Source organism: Patagioenas fasciata, chromosome 20 (assembly GCF_037038585.1).
Source record: "Patagioenas fasciata isolate bPatFas1 chromosome 20, bPatFas1.hap1, whole genome shotgun sequence".
Taxonomy (NCBI): Eukaryota; Metazoa; Chordata; class Aves; order Columbiformes; family Columbidae; genus Patagioenas; species Patagioenas fasciata.
The window spans coordinates 2,904,469-2,923,666 of record NC_092539.1 but is presented as its reverse complement, the minus strand read 5'-3'; the positions used below and the strand labels follow the sequence as shown (position 1 = coordinate 2,923,666).

Here is a 19,198-nt window from a genome sequence, read left to right as displayed (position 1 = left end):
ACTTGCCAGCTCACCTTCTGGTACGCGCTAATGAGGCTGCTGGGCTTCCACAGCATTAGAAGTCGCAGGGCCGAGATGGTCGGCAGCTCCAGCAGCTCTCCATGGAGATTCCTTGGCAGCCTGGCTGTGTTCCTCCTAACAGAGAGCTTAGAAACACCGGCATTTTACTTCAATTTTTAAAATGCAAAAGTATTTAAAATAGAATTGTCATTTCCTGTGGATCTGCATGTAGCTAAGAGCAGAAGTACAGGCTGACTAGGATAGAATTAGCAAAAATAAATGTTGCATGAATAATTCGAAATGCCTCCTAATCCATGGATCTTCAGGTGGCTGAATCTCCCACGGAAAACTCTGGAGGCTCAATCACAGGAGCAAAGTTTTAGCCACCCCACAGGGTAGATCTGCTGAGTATAACCCTGTTAAATTTTGGTGACATACATTGCAAGTCTTAACTGAGCAGAATATTTCCACTTTTTGGTAGCACTGGGAATGCTGGAGGTGGCAACCATTTCTCACTCTACACATTACACAACAGCTTCCCAAACATTAAAGGCAGTGAGGGTTCAAGCACAAGCATAAGCTGTGAGAAGCAGCAGCTACAAAAGCTCATGATTTCTAATGAAGGAAACAGATGTTTGTCACTGATGTGCAGTGCTTCATTTTCTGGCCCTGGTTGACAAACAAACAAACAAAACAAAACAACAACCAAAAAACCAAACCCGTTTCTGCATTAAATACAGCAGCACTTGTACCAGCAAATCTCCTTCTATCCCTGCAGCAGCTTCCCCTGCTCCATTTTAAGGATGGTTTTCTAGGGCTTCACAAGCACAGAAGCTTGCTAACGCTGTTCTGAGTGCGCCTCAGTGAGAATTCACGCTGAATGTACTTTCCTAGACAGCAGAACACAGGCAAGACATTCCACATGCTTTCTTTTCCATCAGAAAGAAGACAGTATTTATTTTTTATGTTATTCTGAAGAGCTGGCATCACATCCTGAAGGAAAAGCTGTCGTTACTGATTATTACAGCCTTGCAGGAAATCTTGAGCCAGTCTGATCCAGATTCATTCTGGATGCCTTTGATACTTGAATGATACTGAGATTTTGGATTGGGTCACCTCAAACATCTTTACAGAGAGCAGGAAGGTGCTGTCTGAGGGCTGTTCAGAGCTGAGCTGGGCTGAGCCATCCACTTCCACTGACTCTGGTGTGAGTGCAACCCAGAGTTAGCTATTCAAATCAATATCTATAATTAGTGGGATAAATCTGGACCCTAATGCCTTTGCATTACTCAGCTATCTCGAAGCAAACTGCATAAACCTCCTGCATTCTGGCTTCGAATCTGGAGGATGAGCTGTGTGTGCATCTTCCTAATTGCATCTGGGCACCTCTGGGGCTGATAAAGGTCTTTCTTGGGGCCTCCTGGAGCTGCCGAGGATGCTCTCAGGTCACTCCTCATGCTCCGGGCTCCTCCCAGGATCTCTGGGGCTGCTCCAGGTGCTCCTGGGCTCCTTCCCGCAGCTCTGGGGGAAGATGTTATTTACATGCCAGAAATATCAATCACTGTAACCTTTGTATTAAGTCAATTACCAGAGGTTTCATACAGCAAAAGCCTTCACAGTGTTGCTCTCCTGCCCACCTCCTCACCTGGCCCAGGACAGCAGCAGTTGGGACTATTGTTATCCAAGCACAGATCATATGTGTACAACCATAATGTATGTGTTTCATATGGATGAGTGCTGGCCTGACGCGCCCTGTTTGTGCAGAAAGAATTGAGGTCACCTGCTGCTTTCGCCTCAGTCCAGCCGCACATCAAGGCAGCAGCTTGAGAGCAGCCAGGTTTGGAGAACTCATTTAGGAGCCACTTTCAAGTTTTAGCTGGAGTATGAAAGAAGAAGAGATGCTAGGACTTGCAGGCCTTGCTGGTATCCTAATGAATACAATCATGAAAAGGCTCTGCTAAAACAACAGTGTGCTCAGTAGAAGCGTGACCGATCGATGAACTGTCTATGCAAGAATGTGCTAATGAAGGTGGATGGCAAAGGTGAACAGCATAGCAACACAAGAGACAGAGAAAGGTAAGGGAGGGAGACATTTATCCAGCTTGGGATGCTTGGCTGCCTCATGGTAGGGCTGCAACATGCATATCCAGCCCAGGACTGAGGTGTCAGCATATAGGCACTGCTCTGGCCACCCCAGGAAAGACTGGGGGCCACTCCCTCACACAGGCTTCCCTAAGATAGACACCACCTCACACTGCCATTCCCCTGGCAGCGCAGGACCCCCTCGCAAAGGAGCTGCCACTAAACGGCTCCCCTGGCCCACCGGTCAATCAAGACAGTCGGCCCTCGCCGGCCCTGCCCCGGCCTGACCCCTTCCCGCCGCGCCGCGCGGTTTCCATAGCAACGGCCGCCCGGCCCCGCCGCCTCGGGCGGCTGCGCGCCAGAAAGTGCTAGAAAGGCGCCGCAACCCGCGCATGCGCAGATGCGCTCCCTGCCCCCACGGTGCCTCTGCAGCGCCCCGGGGCCAACGGCGGGCGGGGGAAGGGGGTGGCGGCGGGGACTGCAGGGGGAGGCCCTACCGGAGGAGCGGAGAGGGAGGGGGGTGCTTGGGACCCGCGGGAGAAATGGCCCGCTCAGGTTTCCCCGGAAACCGCCCCCCTCCCCTCTCCCGCAGTAAGGAGGAGCTGCCGCCTACGCTGCGCAAAGTGCGCACACGGCTTCGGGAATAGGCGGCTGCGCGAGCCACCGCCCAGCGCCCGCTGCGGAGTCATTGCGACGGTTACTAGGACACTTTGTTTTCACCCAATCAAATGACGTTAGCTCATCTCTGGGGCCGGCAGCCAATCACGCTCGACATCAATCATTCAATTAAGCCAATCGGGAGTGTCCCGAGCCAGTAGGGCGGGCATTCGTTGGGCCCCGGTTGCCTAACAGTAAAATCAACTGACAGGCGGGCGGAGCAAAGAGGAGCCAATGGTTTGAATGACAGCGCTCCGACCATCCAGATTTCCTCATTTGTAGAGCCTCGTTATGGGTAGCCAATAGAGACTGCGAATGGTCGCCCAGGAGGGGAAACGAAGGCTGCGCGCGCATTCCGCTGCTATATAAGGCTTGGCCGTTGCCTCTCGCAGTCAGAGTCGGTTGGGGGAAGAGTGGCGTTGGCTGACAGCGACCTGTGCCGCCGCCATCATGAGGGAGATCGTGCACCTGCAGGCCGGGCAATGCGGAAACCAGATCGGGGCCAAGGTGCGGGCGGTGGGCAGGGGGCGGCGGGGGAGGAGATGAGAGCGGTGGGGGCGCGCCCGGCCCCGCCGCCCCTGACGCGATTTTCTGCCGCAGTTTTGGGAGGTGATCAGCGACGAACATGGCATCGACCCAACCGGTACCTACCACGGCGACAGCGACCTGCAGCTGGAGCGCATCAACGTGTACTACAACGAGGCCACAGGTAGGGCCCGGCGCGCCGCCCGCCCCCTCCGCGCCCCCCGGCGCCGCAGTGACGGCTCCTCCCTGTCTTGCAGGTGGCAAATACGTGCCCCGCGCCGTCCTGGTGGACCTGGAACCCGGCACCATGGACTCGGTGCGCTCCGGGCCCTTCGGCCAGATCTTCAGGCCTGACAACTTCGTGTTCGGTGAGTGGCGCCGGGAGCGGGGGAGGGACGCGCCGGGGAGCCGGGGTGGGGTGGGCAGGGCCGGGCCGCACTGCGGGCACCGCCGCACATGCTCCGCCAGGGGGGTTAATCCCGGCGCTTCGTGACGGGCGTGAAATAACCGGGGGTGTGCGGGATGGTGCGTGGTGGCAGCTGCCGGGAGAGCAGGTTTGAGAGGTCGTTGCTCTTCCGCTTCTAATTATCTCCTTCATGCTACCAGCAGAGGTTAAATGGCTGCTGTAGCATTAATAATGAATGTTTTCTGTGTATTTTCTGAGCCATTTCAGAGGTGCTTGTGCGAAACCACAGCTCTGCGCTCAATAAAATGAAAGCGTTGGTGGGGTTTCTCTATAGGCTGATGCTTCTAAGCTTTGCTTGCAAGCAGGAAGCAGTGACCGTAATCTAATACGACAATGGCTCTCTTCCAGGTCAAAGCGGAGCAGGAAACAACTGGGCAAAGGGCCATTATACAGAAGGTGCTGAATTAGTTGATTCTGTGTTAGATGTTGTAAGAAAGGAGGCAGAAAGCTGTGATTGTCTCCAGGGCTTTCAGCTTACTCACTCTCTTGGTGGTGGTACAGGCTCTGGCATGGGTACCCTGCTCATCAGCAAAATCCGTGAAGAGTACCCAGACCGAATTATGAATACTTTCAGTGTTGTACCCTCCCCTAAAGTATCAGATACTGTAGTAGAGCCCTACAATGCCACACTGTCAGTGCACCAGCTTGTGGAGAACACAGATGAAACATACTGTATTGACAACGAAGCCCTCTACGACATATGCTTCAGAACACTGAAGTTAACTACTCCAACATACGGTGATCTGAACCATTTAGTGTCGGCAACCATGAGCGGTGTGACCACCTGCCTGCGGTTCCCGGGCCAGCTCAACGCTGACCTGCGGAAGCTGGCGGTGAACATGGTTCCATTTCCCCGTTTGCACTTTTTCATGCCTGGTTTTGCCCCACTCACGAGCCGTGGGAGCCAGCAGTATCGTGCTTTAACCGTGCCAGAGCTAACCCAGCAGATGTTCGATGCAAAGAACATGATGGCAGCGTGTGACCCGCGTCACGGCCGCTATCTGACCGTAGCTGCTGTTTTTAGGGGCCGTATGTCAATGAAAGAGGTCGATGAGCAAATGCTCAACGTTCAGAACAAAAACAGCAGCTATTTTGTTGAGTGGATTCCTAATAATGTTAAAACAGCGGTCTGTGACATTCCACCTCGTGGCCTGAAAATGTCAGCCACCTTCATTGGTAACAGCACAGCCATCCAGGAGCTGTTCAAACGCATTTCTGAGCAGTTCACGGCCATGTTCCGCCGAAAGGCTTTTCTGCACTGGTACACGGGCGAGGGCATGGACGAGATGGAGTTCACAGAGGCTGAGAGCAACATGAACGACCTGGTGTCTGAGTACCAGCAGTACCAGGATGCCACAGCTGAGGAGGAGGGGGAGTTTGAGGAGGAGGAGGAGGCCGAGGCAGAGTAAAAGCTATGCAGTTACCACCTGTAAATTTTGTTTAAAGCTGTATGAACTCTTTCATTCAAAACTTCTGTCTGTGTTTGTGTTCCTCTTCCTGTTTCAAAGTCACTTCATCAGCTGCTGTACAGGCACCATTAAAGCATTTTTCACAGTGCACCAGCTCGTCTCCTTTTTTCCTTTCGGTAAGCTTTTCGGGTGCTGTTATTAAAAGTCAGTGCGTAGGTGTTGCGCAGCTCTGGAAAAGAAAAATACAGACTTGGTGAGTCCTGTCGCTTGCCCAAGGCAACCAGGCTTCTCTCCCTGCCTCAGGGTGGACGCCCGTTGATCCTGTCACTGGCTGCAGTGGCATCTTTGCTCCGGGGCTGTGGGAATTGAAGAAGCTCTGGCTTTATAATCAAGGGTAGTGGCGGGGGGGGGGGAATGACACACACACACTTCACATAGAGGGTGGAATTCGGCTCTAAGCTGTGTCTAAATTTAGGTACCTGGCTGGGGATTCCTGTTACAGGCTGCGCTGGGTGGGAGCTGAGCAGCGCTGTAGGTTCAGCTTTAGGTGTCCCTAAGCTGTAGGTTGCCCTGGCAGCCTGCGCAGGGAAGGTGTCTGTGACACAGGTGGGTGTTTCTGGGGAGGACAAACCAGGCTGATCTCTGCAGCCACTCAATGTAAAGCCAGCAGGTAACCACAGCCTGTCACAGTAGCTCTGGGGACAGCTGTGACAAGCTGCTGCGCCTGCTGCTGGGGACAAGTGACGCTGGAGAGCTCCTCTGTGTGTAGCCTTAAAATCAGCATACAGAGATTTAAAACCAAAATTAACTGGGTGTTACTGCAGCTTCTCTGCTTTGGAAGTGAGCTGAACACCTCATAGCAAATTAACACACTTTTATCTCATTAAATCCCTGTATTAGCAAATTTTTGCTGTGGCAACAGTATGTTCAGTGTTACCTAAAGTGACCAAGCTGTCACGCTGAATAGCTGGACAGGAGATAACAGGCTGCTTCCCTACTGAAGAACTCTGGTGTTCTAGACTATAACTGATTTGGGGGGCTGATTTTTTTCTGTCTTAAAAATAATTCTTCCAGAATCAGAGCAGTTAAAATTGCACGGGCTGTGGTGGCTCCTGGGGCGGGGACACTGGTCTGTCTACAGAACTGTGGCCGGTTCCAGACCTACAGAGAACATTTATAGGTGAAATGATGACAACAGATTTTTAAAGCGTGAGGTAACACTTCAAGCAGTTGATTTCTGTCCTTCGCGCTCTTGCTGACCAGCCCCATGTCAAACCTGGTTTCAGGTCTTGCGAAAGCCACATTCCCTGGGCTCAGCCTTCTCCCATCTAAGCTCAGACACAGTCTCAATTCCAACTACTATCGCTGCCAGGAGAGCTATTTTCCCACTCTCTGCTTTCATTTCTTTTTGACACCACTTTCCTCCTCTTTATCCCATTAAGTACAGGGTATTTGTTTCTTTCCAGTTTACCTCCATGATTCCCCATCCCGTGTTACTGAGCTGCGGCCTTTTGACTCTGCTGTGGCCAAAGACAGCAATATTAATTGCTGATTTGTTGAAATTTTAGCCTGATACCTTAATGCTCTGCATGGGAAGCCCTTAACATACACAAAACGACTTTTTTTTCAGCCCTCTTTTAGGCAACACCAATATCTAACAAGGATCAAGGAGTAACACACACCATTTCCCTGCTTTTTTGTGCTTTCTCAACCCCTTTGTATCATCTACCTTTTGCTTTTTTATCAGACTTTAAGCTTTTTAGACCAGAATAATTTTCCTGAGGAAGAAATTGCGCCGCACCCATATAACAAGTGGGGTGTTCCTGATGGTCCTCTGCTCCAGCTGGAAACCAGAGGCACGTTCTGCACAGCCCGGGCTGGGAAATGGGCTCTCCTGCAAACAGCGAATGGCACAACCCCAGCACCTTGGCACCCATGTGGAACATTTCAGTAACTGGTCGCTACTACGGCACTCCAGTTAATAACAGTGCTACTTAACGACAGTAATTAGTATTAGTGACTTTCATTTTCACTCAGCTGATAAACATACCTGGTACAAAGCCGCTGTAGAAAGGTATCAGTCCAGCATCAGTGTAAATCTTGTTGTTAGGCCAGTATGTTTGGGGAAACCTCTTGCCAAAGCTAGAAACTGGGTTTCTCTGCAAAAACTAGAAAACAAACCAACCAGCAACTCAGTAAAGTTCATTTTAAACCATATTATTGTTACCCAAGTCACAGAATCCCAGAATGTCAGGGGTGGAAGGGCCCTGTAAAGCTCATCCAGTGCAATCCCCCCATGGAGCAGGAACACCCAGCTGAGGTTCCACAGGAAGGTGTCCAGGCGGGTTTGAATGTCTGCACAGAAGGGGACCCCACATGCTTTGACTCTGCATTAAAGGAAATATCTAAGCCAGTGTAAAGCAATTATCTTTCCAGTTGTTTTCTTCTAATTAGGAGCTACATTGCAGCTTCCCTCTTGCCACTTGGTGAGTTCTTCTCTCACTGAGTGTTGCAGCTGTCCTGACAGCTCGAACCCCCGAGCAGCTCCTGGCCCTGCTGTGGTCCTCACAATCTCCACAGCATCCATCACCTTTGGGCATCATCTGCAAGTCCCAAATGCCTTGTGCTCCTGCATTTGGTACCCTGTGACCCAGCGGTGTCTGCTGGCGTTGGGTCTGTCCTCACCTGCTCCTGCACTGTGACTCTGCACATCTGTGATTTGGTGTGACCCCTTTAACTGGTTTTATTTTTCCACGAGTGCCACCAACAGTGATTAACCAGTAATTCCCAAGCTGGGAGGAAGAGGAAGGCTTAGGGAGAGCGTAAATCACCTCCCGGGTCTGTTCCTGACCCCAAGCTCAGCCCCAGGTACGGGCCGTGCTGCAGGATGGACCCTGCAGCCCTGCACCCAACAAAACCCCTCGGGATGACCCTAAATCTGTGTCACCCTCCTCAGCAGGGAAGGGACGGGGTTCACAGAGCCGAGCAAACCGCTGCAACCCCTCCAGCACGGCGCTGGAGCGAGAGGATTGCATTATTGAGCTTGATGCGGCTATAAGCAGTGATCCATGGCACATCCCAGCAATGTAACCTACGGCAACAGAGATTTAGGGCAGAAGATTAGTGGCTTCGAGTCAGAAGCCATCTTAGATAGAAACGTGTTGTGATTTGTATTTTTTTAGTGTTCTTATATTCCTGCCATGCCCGATGCGCTGCAGCCAGCCTGGATTCTGCTGAATTCTGCGATGGAGAAACACCTCCCTCGCTCACGCACTGCATGGCAGACATTTGTTAAGAAATCAGGGGCAGAGAGGCTTTGCAGACAGGTTTGATAACAACCGTTTTCTGTTCCTTTTGCTTCATTTCAATTCCTATTAACGGCAGAAGGAAAGGACAGGGCAGCCGGCACAGGGAAGCATCGCAGCCGGAGCATCGCACTGCCAGCACTGCTGAGTCATTTCTTCTCAGCACAGTTTCCCTGTCCTGGGGATCCTCAGTCTTGCATTTTCTCTACATCAGACCCAGATTCTCTGCGGCAAAGGCACCGCAGTGAATCCCGGTGAGCAGAAAGGGCTGGAAATGTTGTAACCGGCTCTCAGGGAGCTGATCAGCCCTCACCGGAGCAGCGAGACGGCCGGCGCGGGCATCGCGCTCCGTCCTGGCAGCGGCAAGAAACGCGGAGCTTGGAACGCAAACGACGTGGGGAGGGACCTCATTTTCCCGTGTAGGAGGATTCTATGGCAGATCTTACAGCAAGGGGACAAAATAGTTTTTCAGCAGGGATATTTCTGCATCCTTCCCAAAAGGAGGAGGAAGAAGATCCAGATCCTTTTAAGACAAATTATGTTAGTAAAGGAAAAAGCCTTACAACCAATTAAAAGGGAGAAATATCCATCCAAGCAGCCCAGGAAGCCACCACGGCCACCCAGGTAAAGAAGATCTGTTGCGTAAAGGAAGTGCAGATAGTTGCATCCTGAGTTTCTGCACTCAGAGCAACATTTTTAATAACCAACCCTCTATAGATTTGCTTAATCCTTTTAAGAACTCATTTATCCTCCCTTAATGTCCCAAGGAAACAAGTTGCAGGATTTAATTGCTCATGATTTTTTCAACATGTTACCTAATAGCATTTTATTTTGCTTGTACTTATAACCCCAGTTCTAATACTACTACTGTAAATTAAACTGCTTTTGGTGTTGCAGATGAATCAATACCATCGTTATATTCTTGAAATAAGATTTGTGGGTATAATTTACCTGAAATCGGTCAAATTCATCCATGGCTTCCTTCACAGCCCGGACGTAGCTTGTGCCATAAACCCAGGGGTAGCGGGGGATGAACCCAGTGTACCCTTTGGATGAAGACAAGAGAGAACATACATATTGTATAAGGCCCAACCAGTTTGGAATTGGAAGAGGCTGGGATAAAATATAAAATCTTGGCAGAGTATAGGAAGGAAAAATTCATCCATTTAAATTGTAAAACTCACTCGTACATGGCAAGTATCTTTTCTGAGTCTTTTTAATGATTCCTAAGGAAAACTCAGTGGGTTGAACTGATGTTTGATCTCCATGAGGTACAGCAGAAACACTGGATTTTCTTATAGTCTTTAAGCCAACAGCTCTGTCACATTCTCTGCCGGTTTAATATGCATTCAGGGACTAAACAACCAGCTGTCCAACCTTTCTTTCTCATTTGCTCTGCCCATCCACCAAACTTTCACTAAGTATAAGAAACTATATAAAGTCTAAAACTCATCCCAAAGAAGCACCCATGCATGGGAAGGAGAAGAGGCATTTTCCATCCCAACGTGATCAAAAGAGCTGGAACAACCGGCCAATGCCTCTGAGATGTCCCCGGTGGGAGGAGGGTGACACGATCTCTTCTGAGCAGGACTCACGTGGGGAGCGACCTCCCTCTGCTTTACCTGGAATGACTTTCTGTTGGATCGCACATGGCACGTCCAGTCTTGGTAACCGATAAGCTCGCTGCGCGTCCGCAGTCTCAGCCTCACCTTCCATTTGTACAGGCTCAAAATAAAAGCAGAAATTTAAATAAACACCAGTAGAACCCGATTCCTCCTTCCTAGAATCACAGTGTCATGTTGGTTGGAATAGACCCTAAGATCATTGAGTCCAACCATAACCTGACTCTAGCACCAAACTATGGCCCTAAGAACCTTGTCTATAAATCTTTTAAGCACCTCCAGGGATGGTGACTCCACCACTGCCCTGGGCAGCCTGTTCCAGGGCTTACAGCCCTTTCTAGGGATAAATTTTTCCTAATATCCAATCTGAACCCTCCCTGCCGCCACTCGAGGCCTTTCCTTTCAGTTCATCTCTTTCTGCTCAACTCAGTGCTTAAATCACTGCCAGAAACTCTGAATGGCAACTGCCATTTCCATTTCTTCCTGGATTTGCACTAAGATCTACTTTAAGAATTTCTAGTTAAGTCAAATTATTAGACAACCTCCTGGTATGTCCAGATTTTGCAAAAATCCCCAGGGAGAACAAGGGGAGCTCTGGGCGCTGAGCTCCTTCGCAGATCTGTTTCTCAGAGCAAGGAGCAGCAATGCTGCTTCTTGGGGATTTATATCCCCGCCAGCTTTTGACTCCATCCGTCAAATCTCTAATCTCTGCCTTCAGGGGATTTGCAGAGCCCCGGCCACTGCGACGTGACAAACGCTGCCTTGGGCTCCAGGAGCAGCAATGGGCTCAGACACGCTGGTGCTGAGCAAAACAGCACCCGGCTCCGCAGGGAAACCCAAACCCTTGTGTTTCAGGGATGGACAATGATGATGGGAAATTCAGTGAGCAGTGGGAGCGGCTGAGGGGTCAGAAACCCAGAACATAACTAAAGGTGCCAGGTGTTCTCTTTTCGGAAGGAGGAGGGAGAGGAGGAAGAGGAGGAAGGCAGAGCTGCCTGCTCACCCGAGGAAACACAACCCTGACTGCGCAGCACCATACGAAATATAACATCTGGGATTTGGAACTGAAACTCAACCAAATGAGAAGTCTTTTTGCTTCGGAAGAGTAATTAAAGATTACAACAAGTGATTAAAGATTATAACAATTTCTGAAGATGCGGTGGATTTGCCACTGCTAGAAACGTTTGTGTATTTGATGTTTCTCTGCACAACACTCTAAACTTTTCCATCCTTGCCCGTACGAGGTTCCCTCTTCACACCCATGGACCAAGGAGGCCCCTCCCAAACCCACCAGTCCCCAAACCCCATCCCTCCACAGCTGCTTCCCTTAACACTCATCTTTTCCACCCAAAACCACTTACGGGTTTGCTTCCCACCACGGCACCGCTCAGCTGGCTGATATTGTGCATTTTTTCCTGTCTGATGGCCGGGATCAGCTCAGGCAATTTCCACTCTCGTCTCTCAGTGGCGGGATGGCACGAAATCTTCCGTGGGTACCCGTGTGGCATCCGTGCCCTCAGGACGTACTCGCCGGGGTAGTGACGGGACATGGGATCCATGCTCGTCATCGTCAGGTCATCGTCTACCGGCACTGGAAGAGGTTTTGGCCCAAGGACTGGTTCGGGAAAGCTCGTTGCAGCCCCGGCTTTCTCATAGGGAAAGTACCCTGTGGGACAGACACTGAGTTCAGGGAAATGATGAGGGATTCCCATTGTGCTGGACCTTGGTCCCCACATGTGTCCCTGGAGTGAAGAAAAGGAGCTGGGGGGTCAATGACATCCCATGGGGTGCAAGTGCCATCAGCCCCGTCCAACAAACCGGCCTGCACAGAAGAACTGCACAAAAATAGGTTCAATGACTTAAAATTTACTCTAAGTGATGCCTAAACTGTAAAATAGCATCAGCCAAGCTATAAAGATTAAGGGAAAACAAACAAACCAGCCACATATCCTTTTCTCCACACGGTTGCATCAGCACAACTCAAACACAGATCCTCCCATGTCCACCAAGGCATTCTTGCTCTGGCTTTGTTGCTGCTCATTGAGGAAAGGGTTTGCTGTGACACCGGCTGAGACAAAAATACCTCATGGCCAGCGGGTGCTAAATATCTCCTCTGAAGCAGGGACAGCCCTGCAGCTCGAGACTCAGCAGGGACAGCCACGCTTGGCAACTTCTATTTGACTTTCCCTTAAAAACACCCTGTGACCTGGGTCCCACAGCTGCCCCGGCCCCCCTGACACCCCCAGATCCCCCAACACCCCCAGATCCCCCGTGTCTGTGCGGGAACAAAGCCGGTCCCTCCCCCGGCGCTTACGGAGAGCAATCTTACACCACGCAACGATCTTTTCCGTATTGGAAAACCGTTACTATGTCAGTCTTGTCCCTTTTAAACAAACCAAATTCCTTCCATTTTTGTTCTCATAGGTCATTCCTTTTTCAGCCCTCTGGTCGTTACCGCCTTCCCCGACCTCCTCGTGTTCCACGGACATTCCTATGGCGGAAAGTCCTGGGAACAACTACCTGTCCTGGCTCACACAGTGCGGAGGAAAACTGAACCCTTCTCAGAAGGGTGTAAGACTTTGATGGGCATTTGGGTTTACAATCTGCTTGTAATTGTATTATAAAGTATATATACTTTATAAATATAGTAATTGCAAAGTAATTATAACATAATTTACTTATAAATATTGCTTACATCATATATATATTTGGTACGTGTATATAAATATATATTCAATAAGTATATGCATTCAATAAGCTAAGGCAGTCTATTCCCTAACACTGTATTTAACTGTATTATTCTCTTGCTAACCCAAACAGCAGTTGATAAAGACAAATAACTTGATGAAAGTGATTTTTTCAATCCTGTGTGCAAATTTTAAAGCTGCTTTGTACTAAGTATTTCATTTAACATTAATGAAAATATTGCATCTACTCTTTTCTTTTCATCCCGCAAGCCAAAGGAAAAGGAAAGAAGTTGTTCTGTACTTGAGAAATCCATATGAGCTCTTTCTTAAAGCCCTGAGTTTTGCAAACTTATTGATTCCAAAAGGCCACACAGTCAGACACTGAATTAAAAGCCAGGAGTGCACCGTATGTTTGAGTAAATATCTCCATGGTTTTAGCCCATGTTCACCATTTGCAATGAAGGGTTTCAGGGGTCACCCACCAACAGCTCGGCTGCAGGAGCTGCTGCTGAAGAGTTACCAGCACAGCCCATGTTCTTGGGTATCTCACCAACGAGGAGCAAATGTGAGCTCCCAGCTGCAAACACTGGCAGGTGACATAAAGGTTGTTGAGAAGAGAACAAGAATGAGGACAGGATAATGAGAACAACTAGGTCAACCGGCTGGTTGGGTCCATCCAAACCACACTTTATTCCAAGGAAATGCAAATCTAAGTGTTCATGGAATGAAAGCTGTCAGCACCACGTGTGCAGTGGAGAGCTGGATTCTGGAGAACAGAGCTGGGATGGACAGAAAGGCCCAAAGTTTGCAAGAAGCTACACAGCAAAAATCCCCAGTGTAGGGGAAAGGGACCTGGGGGTCCTGGGGACAGCAGGGTGAGAATGAGCCAGCACTGGGCCCTTGTGGCCAGGAAGCCAATGGTACCTGGGGTGGGTTAGAAGGGGGTGGTCAGTAGGTCAGAGAGGTTCTCCTGCCCCTCTGCTCTGCCCTGGGGAGACCACACCTGGAATATTGTGTCCAGTTGTGGCCCCTCAGCTCCAGAAGGACAGGGAACTGCTGGAGAGAGTCCAGCGCAGCCACCAAGATGCTGAAGGGAGTGGAGCATCTCCCGTGTGAGGAAAGGCTGAGGGAGCTGGGGCTCTGGAGCTGGAGAAGAGGAGACTGAGGGGGGACTCATTCCTGGGGATCAATATGGAAAGGGGCAGTGTCAGGAGGATGGAGCCAGGCTCTTCTGGGTGACAACCAGTGACAGGACAAGGGGCAATGGGTGCAAACTGGAACACAGGAGGTTCCACTTAAATTTGAGAAGCAACTTCTTCCTGGTGAGGGTGTCAGAGCCTGGCCCAGGCTGCCCAGGGAGGTTGTGGAGTCTCCTTCTCTGCAGACATTCAAACCCGCCTGGACCCCTTCCTGTGGAACCTCAGCTGGGTGTTCCTGCTCCATGGGGGGATTGCACTGGATGAGCTTTCCAGGGCCCTTCAACCCCTGACATTCTGGGATTCTGTGAATTGTTCCAGTTCCTGGTGAGCAGCACGTGCAGAGTCCAGGGCTTTTCTGCTCCTCACACAGACCCACCAGCGAGCAGGCTGGGGGTGCACAAGGAGTTGTGAGGGGACACAGCGGGGACAGCTGAGCCCAACTGACCAGAGGGACATCCCCCACACACGGCACTGTGCTCGGCAATGAAACCGGGGGAGGTTGGTGTGTGGAGGCCACTGCTCAGGGACTGGCTGGGCATCTGTTCCTTAGTGGTGAGCAATTGCTTCCATTCACATCACTTGTCTTTCTTGGGTTTTCTTTCTCTCTTTTTGTTATTTTCCTCTGCATTACAATTTATTATTATTATATTGTAATTAATAACTTGGTTTTATCTCAACCCATGAGTTTTCTCACTTTTACCCTTCTGATTCTCTCATCAGGAGTGAACGAGTGGCTTTGTGGTGCTTAGTTGCCAGCTGTGGTTAAACCATGACAGGAATATGGAAGAATTGGGGAGCAAGTTCATAATATGCCATAAAATCATCTATCTTCATCTAACTGATGGTAACATGGGAACTAAAATTCTCCATCCCGCTCCACCAGACACCAACATGAGATGCCCTGTGCTCATCAGCTGAGGCCGAGTGCTCCAGCCCCACACCTGGTGCCCGTCTTCCTACCTCAATGCTATGATCTCTCCATGGAAAACATGCCATTTCACCCCAGAGCCTATCAAGGACGGGCACAGCCCCTGCTGCTCGTAATTAACCCTGTGCTCATTAGCAGAGCCCATTCTGGCGAAGGGACAAGTTTGCTCACCTGGACGCCCCGGGAGATACCCCTGGTCACCATGCGTGGTCCCGCTGAAGTCCTCGATGAACTTGGGCTTGTGCAGCGGTGCCAGCAAGGGCCGAGGGCTCTTCGCAACAGTGGGGTCCGTCAGTAGACGGTGGGTGGTTTTGCCAAAGGTCTCTCCAAACTGGTAGTTGTACTGGGGGATGAAGCCGTCATAGCTGAGGAGGAAACCAAAGAGGAGTGTCACCGAGGTGGCACTGGAAGGTGTCCACTGGTAGGACAACCCGCTTCAGAGCTTTTGTACAGTGGGAAGGCCACGGGGTAGCAGCACATGGGCTTGGGGAAGGTGTTTGTACCGGGATGTCCCTGTGAGCGTGACCGAGTTTGTGCCGCTGGAGCGGCAGCGCGGGGGGAGCAGCGGGAAGACGCGTGTGGTTATGCATGGAGCCGGGGGGTGTCCTTGTTTGCACATGCCTGTTTTTACATGTCAATGTGAACACTGGCTCATGGATTTAGAGACGTATGTAAGCACAGACTTGTGCTTTGGTTCACGAAGGAACAAGGGGTGAGGTCAGGGAGCGCGGCCGAAGCAGCACCTGCGGATGGGAAAACCGGCAGCGCGAGCACAGGGCGGGCTGTGGTCACTCCAACAGCGCTGACCTCGGCAGACCCCGGTTACAAGCGTATTTCCAGATAAACATGCCTCCTTTTCAAAGTTTGCAATCTCTCTGTTCTAAGCCACAGTGAGTTACTGAGAATTTCCCAGTTCGATACTGAAACTCAAAAATCCAAACAGTCGCTTGCTTGTGCCCTCCAAACCTCCCTGCTCTGAACCTTACAGCGAGCAGGGCAACAGGCTCACCAACCCACCCAGCGGCTGCGCAGCCCCAGTAACAAACATCACTCGATTTTTCAGGACCTTTGTGCAGCCACACACGGCTTCTCCGCTCCCCGTGACCTGGGACACACGGTTTGAATTCAGTGGCTCAGGGTACGGTGGGTGCTGGAGCTCCAGCTCTGCTCCCAAGTCCACCAGTACAGATCAGAAACTTCAGCTATCCCCAGTATCAAAGATGATGTTGTTCTACCACCGAAGAAAGAAGGTAGAGCTGCCAGTTACAATGCACGGACAGAAATATTCAATCAATGATCCCACTGCGTGTCTGGGGACAGAGTTGGATGATGCATGAGGATCATAAGATGATGAGTAAGTACTTTCCCTTCCAAATGCTTTAAACAACAGTGAGCAAAGCCGTGCATTTACACTTGGCAGGTTTTCCCACTTTGCATGCGGGATCTCTCAGCAGCAGCTGCCGGAGGAGCTCGGTGGCTCATCCCCGTGGGTTTGCAATGAGCCTTGCAACACGGGGAAGCTACGCCAGGACGATAAAGCCAAGCGAGAGCACAAACGACATAGCCCGAATAATTACAGGATGGCCAGAGGGATTTTGATCACGAACAAAATAATGGTAGGGCTGAGAACGGATTCAATTTGTAAGCAATTAAAACCAAGGCAATCCAAGGAGCTCGGGCTGGTCAGTCTGCGTTTATGGCACAGGGACCGGTCACAGTGAATTACAAGCAGTGAAAAGACCGGTCTCAGTTGGGTTGTTTGATCATCGCCTGCTTGGTATTTTGATTAAGAAACCAGGGAGAGCCCCTGTTTCTGTAGCTCACCCTGAGCCACTGCAGCTGCTGATCTCAAACCTCGCTGGCGAGCGGCGAGGAACCTGCTTTCCCAAGGCTCAGCCCCATTTCACTTTTCCCTTACTCAGCCACATCTCCATCGCCGCTCCCCAGCCCACGTCACCAAACCTGCTCAGCCTTCCTGATCTCCAGGGAAAGCCTTGGCCCTGGGCCCATCCTTGCTGGGCTCTGTGCCCTTCCCAAGCCACGATGGGGCAGGCAGGGAATTACCCCTTCTCTGCACACCAAGTCCTTCCCAAATCACCGCACACGTTGGATTTGGTTTCCCAAAGCTCTCGAGCACTCTGGTGGCATTTTCAAAGCCCTGGCCACAACCACTGCCCAACCTGAGTGACAACAACCCGCTTTGATTCCCTCGTTTCGTTTGCGGGTTCACCAGCACGGCCAGGTACGGGACACACGAGATGCTGTGACATGGTACCTTCCTCCTCCTCGGGGCACCCAGCTGGGATGCACCATCTGCTGCAGCAGAGCCTGGGCTCCAGTGATGCCCTCCAGGCAGCTCCTCCTCGCTCTCAGCCACCCAAAGCAGATGCAAAGCACCTCAGCACCCGCAGGGGCTTCCTCTGATGCTACCAGCCTGTGCTGCATCGCAAAATGCAGCAGCAGAATTTGGTTCCCCCTCCTGCCTTCAGCAGCAGCCTAGAGAGGAGCAGCCCCAGCTGCTGGGTCAGTATTGGGGTTCAAAGGTGCTGCTTCGGGGTTTGTCTGCAGCCAGGAGGGAGCAAGGGAAGGTTTTGAGGTTTTGGGAGACGCAAGCCCAGCCGCAGCTCCCTCCTTGCCATTACTCATCTTTCCCAAGCTGCTGTCACCAACAGGGTGACAGCAACAGGGAGCAACATGTCACATCGTCCAGACACCACAGTTTGGAAGATACAGAGATCAGCAATAGAAAAATCCTGTACATTGCATTAATGGGAGGACTGAGGTGGTCACCAGCGCAGGAAACATGCTCCAGCCTTTACCTGCAGCTTGGGACCTGCCTCCCTCCTGTTCATGCATCATCTGTGGCCACGTGGGTTTTTTCTGTGCTGGGTGTGCAGCCTGGGCTGGCACCAGCCCCTGGGACACCGTCCTGACGCCAGCCCCTGGGACACCGTCCTGGCACCAGCCCCTGGGACACCGTCCTGGCACCAGCCCCTGGGACACCGTCCTGGCGCCCTTTGGAGTCACCGGACTCATCCCAGTGATTTTGTACCAACAGCAGCCGGTTTTCCAGCCTGCTCACACGGGTCCTGGGCCACATCTCCCAGCACAGGTCACCAGGGGATGCCATACACAACTTCTCTACTTCACTGCTAAACCTCTCCACTTAAGTGTCTTATCTTTTAACCAATAACTTAATAGCCACGAAGTCTTGGTTTCTTCTTTTCAAGCCTTTAGAAGAGAATTTTGGAAGAAAAAAAGAAATCTAACTACATATCAACTAGACTCCCAGCACCCACAGAGCCACTGGCACCTTCAAAGAGCTCAGATGTGGCAGCAGGACTCTGCTCCAACCCATTTGACTAGAGCGTGTCATGTCTATGCAAATATTTATTCAAAGGAGATCTTCAAACATCCTTGATGCAAAAGTTATGACTGGAAACCAAACCCTGCACAGCAGTCCAGGTAACATTTGGTAGCTTAAAACAAATTCAAAAAAGGAGGAAAAAACCAACAATGTTGACTTGGCCTCAACGCGCTATGGCATGGTCTTTAATCATATCCTGTTATAAGGTGGCACCTCTCATCCTGGAGCCCTGTCTCCTTTGGAGCACTGTTACATGGGATATTTAACAGTGTCTTTAAGAAAACAAAAGTGTCCTGAATCATAAATACTACGTGAGCCCAACCGGAGCTATTTGCTTTGGAAATGAACAGGCGTTTCGGATGAACGTCAGAACTCACCCGGGGATGTAGTAGGGGTTGGGAGGGAAGAAGCGGTTTTCCCTGGGCTCTGCCATGGAGCTCCGGCGGTGGTTGTGGCAGGAAGGAGCTGCAGCGCGATGCGGTCACCCGGGAAACCTCTGTGATGCTGCCGGAGCGGTGTTGGTACCAACGGCGGCTCCAGCTGCAGCAGCTTGTCAGGCTTTTCAGACTTTTTCTTCCCCCACCTGGAAATTCTGGATGAGCACAGAGATTTTAGAGGTTTTGTCAGGTTTCCTGAAGGCTCCTAGCCCTCGGGACAGCAGCGCCAGATGTTCCTTGTAGGCAGCCCCAGCACAAATACGTGTTCAACACACACAAGCAGGGAGAGCCCGGCCGTGTGCCCGGGCACTGGTGCAGCTCACGCAGCCCGGCCAGCGCTGGTGCGGACACACGGACACGGGTTTCTGCCCAGGAACCCCCATGCAGAGGTTTGGGAACTCACCACGCTGTGATGGAACCCTCAGCCCTTCTCCCCTTGCTCCTCCTGGTCCAGGTGTTTGAGGACACAACCCTTCCCTGCCTCGCTTCACACAGGACAGAGGTTGTTCCCATT

General features: G+C 51.1%; 2 protein-coding genes across 2 annotated transcripts; one reads left to right on the top strand and one right to left on the bottom strand.

Annotated features, from left to right (window-relative positions):
• The first annotated feature begins 3,091 nt into the window (after positions 1-3,091).
• Positions 3,092-5,289, top strand: TUBB4B (tubulin beta 4B class IVb). The gene is made up of 4 exons (XM_065853610.2): positions 3,092-3,246; positions 3,340-3,448; positions 3,522-3,632; positions 4,079-5,289. Exons 1-4 carry the CDS (start codon positions 3,190-3,192, stop codon positions 5,137-5,139), a joined length of 1,338 nt encoding a protein of 445 aa, XP_065709682.1. The 5' UTR covers positions 3,092-3,189; the 3' UTR covers positions 5,140-5,289.
• CIMIP2A (ciliary microtubule inner protein 2A) lies at positions 4,315-18,680 on the bottom strand. The gene is made up of 7 exons (XM_065853612.2): positions 18,625-18,680; positions 15,052-15,245; positions 11,428-11,732; positions 10,067-10,169; positions 9,396-9,490; positions 7,190-7,307; positions 4,315-5,368 (listed from the first exon to the last, which is right to left on the bottom strand). Exons 1-7 carry the CDS (start codon positions 18,678-18,680, stop codon positions 5,280-5,282), a joined length of 960 nt encoding a protein of 319 aa, XP_065709684.1. The 3' UTR covers positions 4,315-5,279.
• Between the last annotated feature and the right edge of the window lie 518 nt (positions 18,681-19,198).

Bases quoted from the DNA above. Each gene is read 5' to 3' on its own strand.
- TUBB4B (XM_065853610.2), top strand. From the start codon at position 3,190: ATGAGGGAGATCGTGCACCTGCAGGCCGGGCAATGCGGAAACCAGATC. The intron at 3,247-3,339 runs GTGCGGGCGGTG...TTTCTGCCGCAG, and splicing joins GAAACCAGATCGGGGCCAAG to TTTTGGGAGGTGATCAGCGA. The intron at 3,633-4,078 runs GTGAGTGGCGCC...GCTCTCTTCCAG, and splicing joins GCCTGACAACTTCGTGTTCG to GTCAAAGCGGAGCAGGAAAC.
- CIMIP2A (XM_065853612.2), bottom strand. From the start codon at position 18,680: ATGGCAGAGCCCAGGGAAAACCGCTTCTTCCCTCCCAACCCCTACTAC. The intron at 10,170-11,427 runs GTAAGTGGTTTT...TTTTATTTTGAG, and splicing joins CCGTGGTGGGAAGCAAACCC to CCTGTACAAATGGAAGGTGA. The intron at 9,491-10,066 runs GTAAAGCAGAGG...CTTCATCCAAAG, and splicing joins CCAACAGAAAGTCATTCCAG to GGTACACTGGGTTCATCCCC.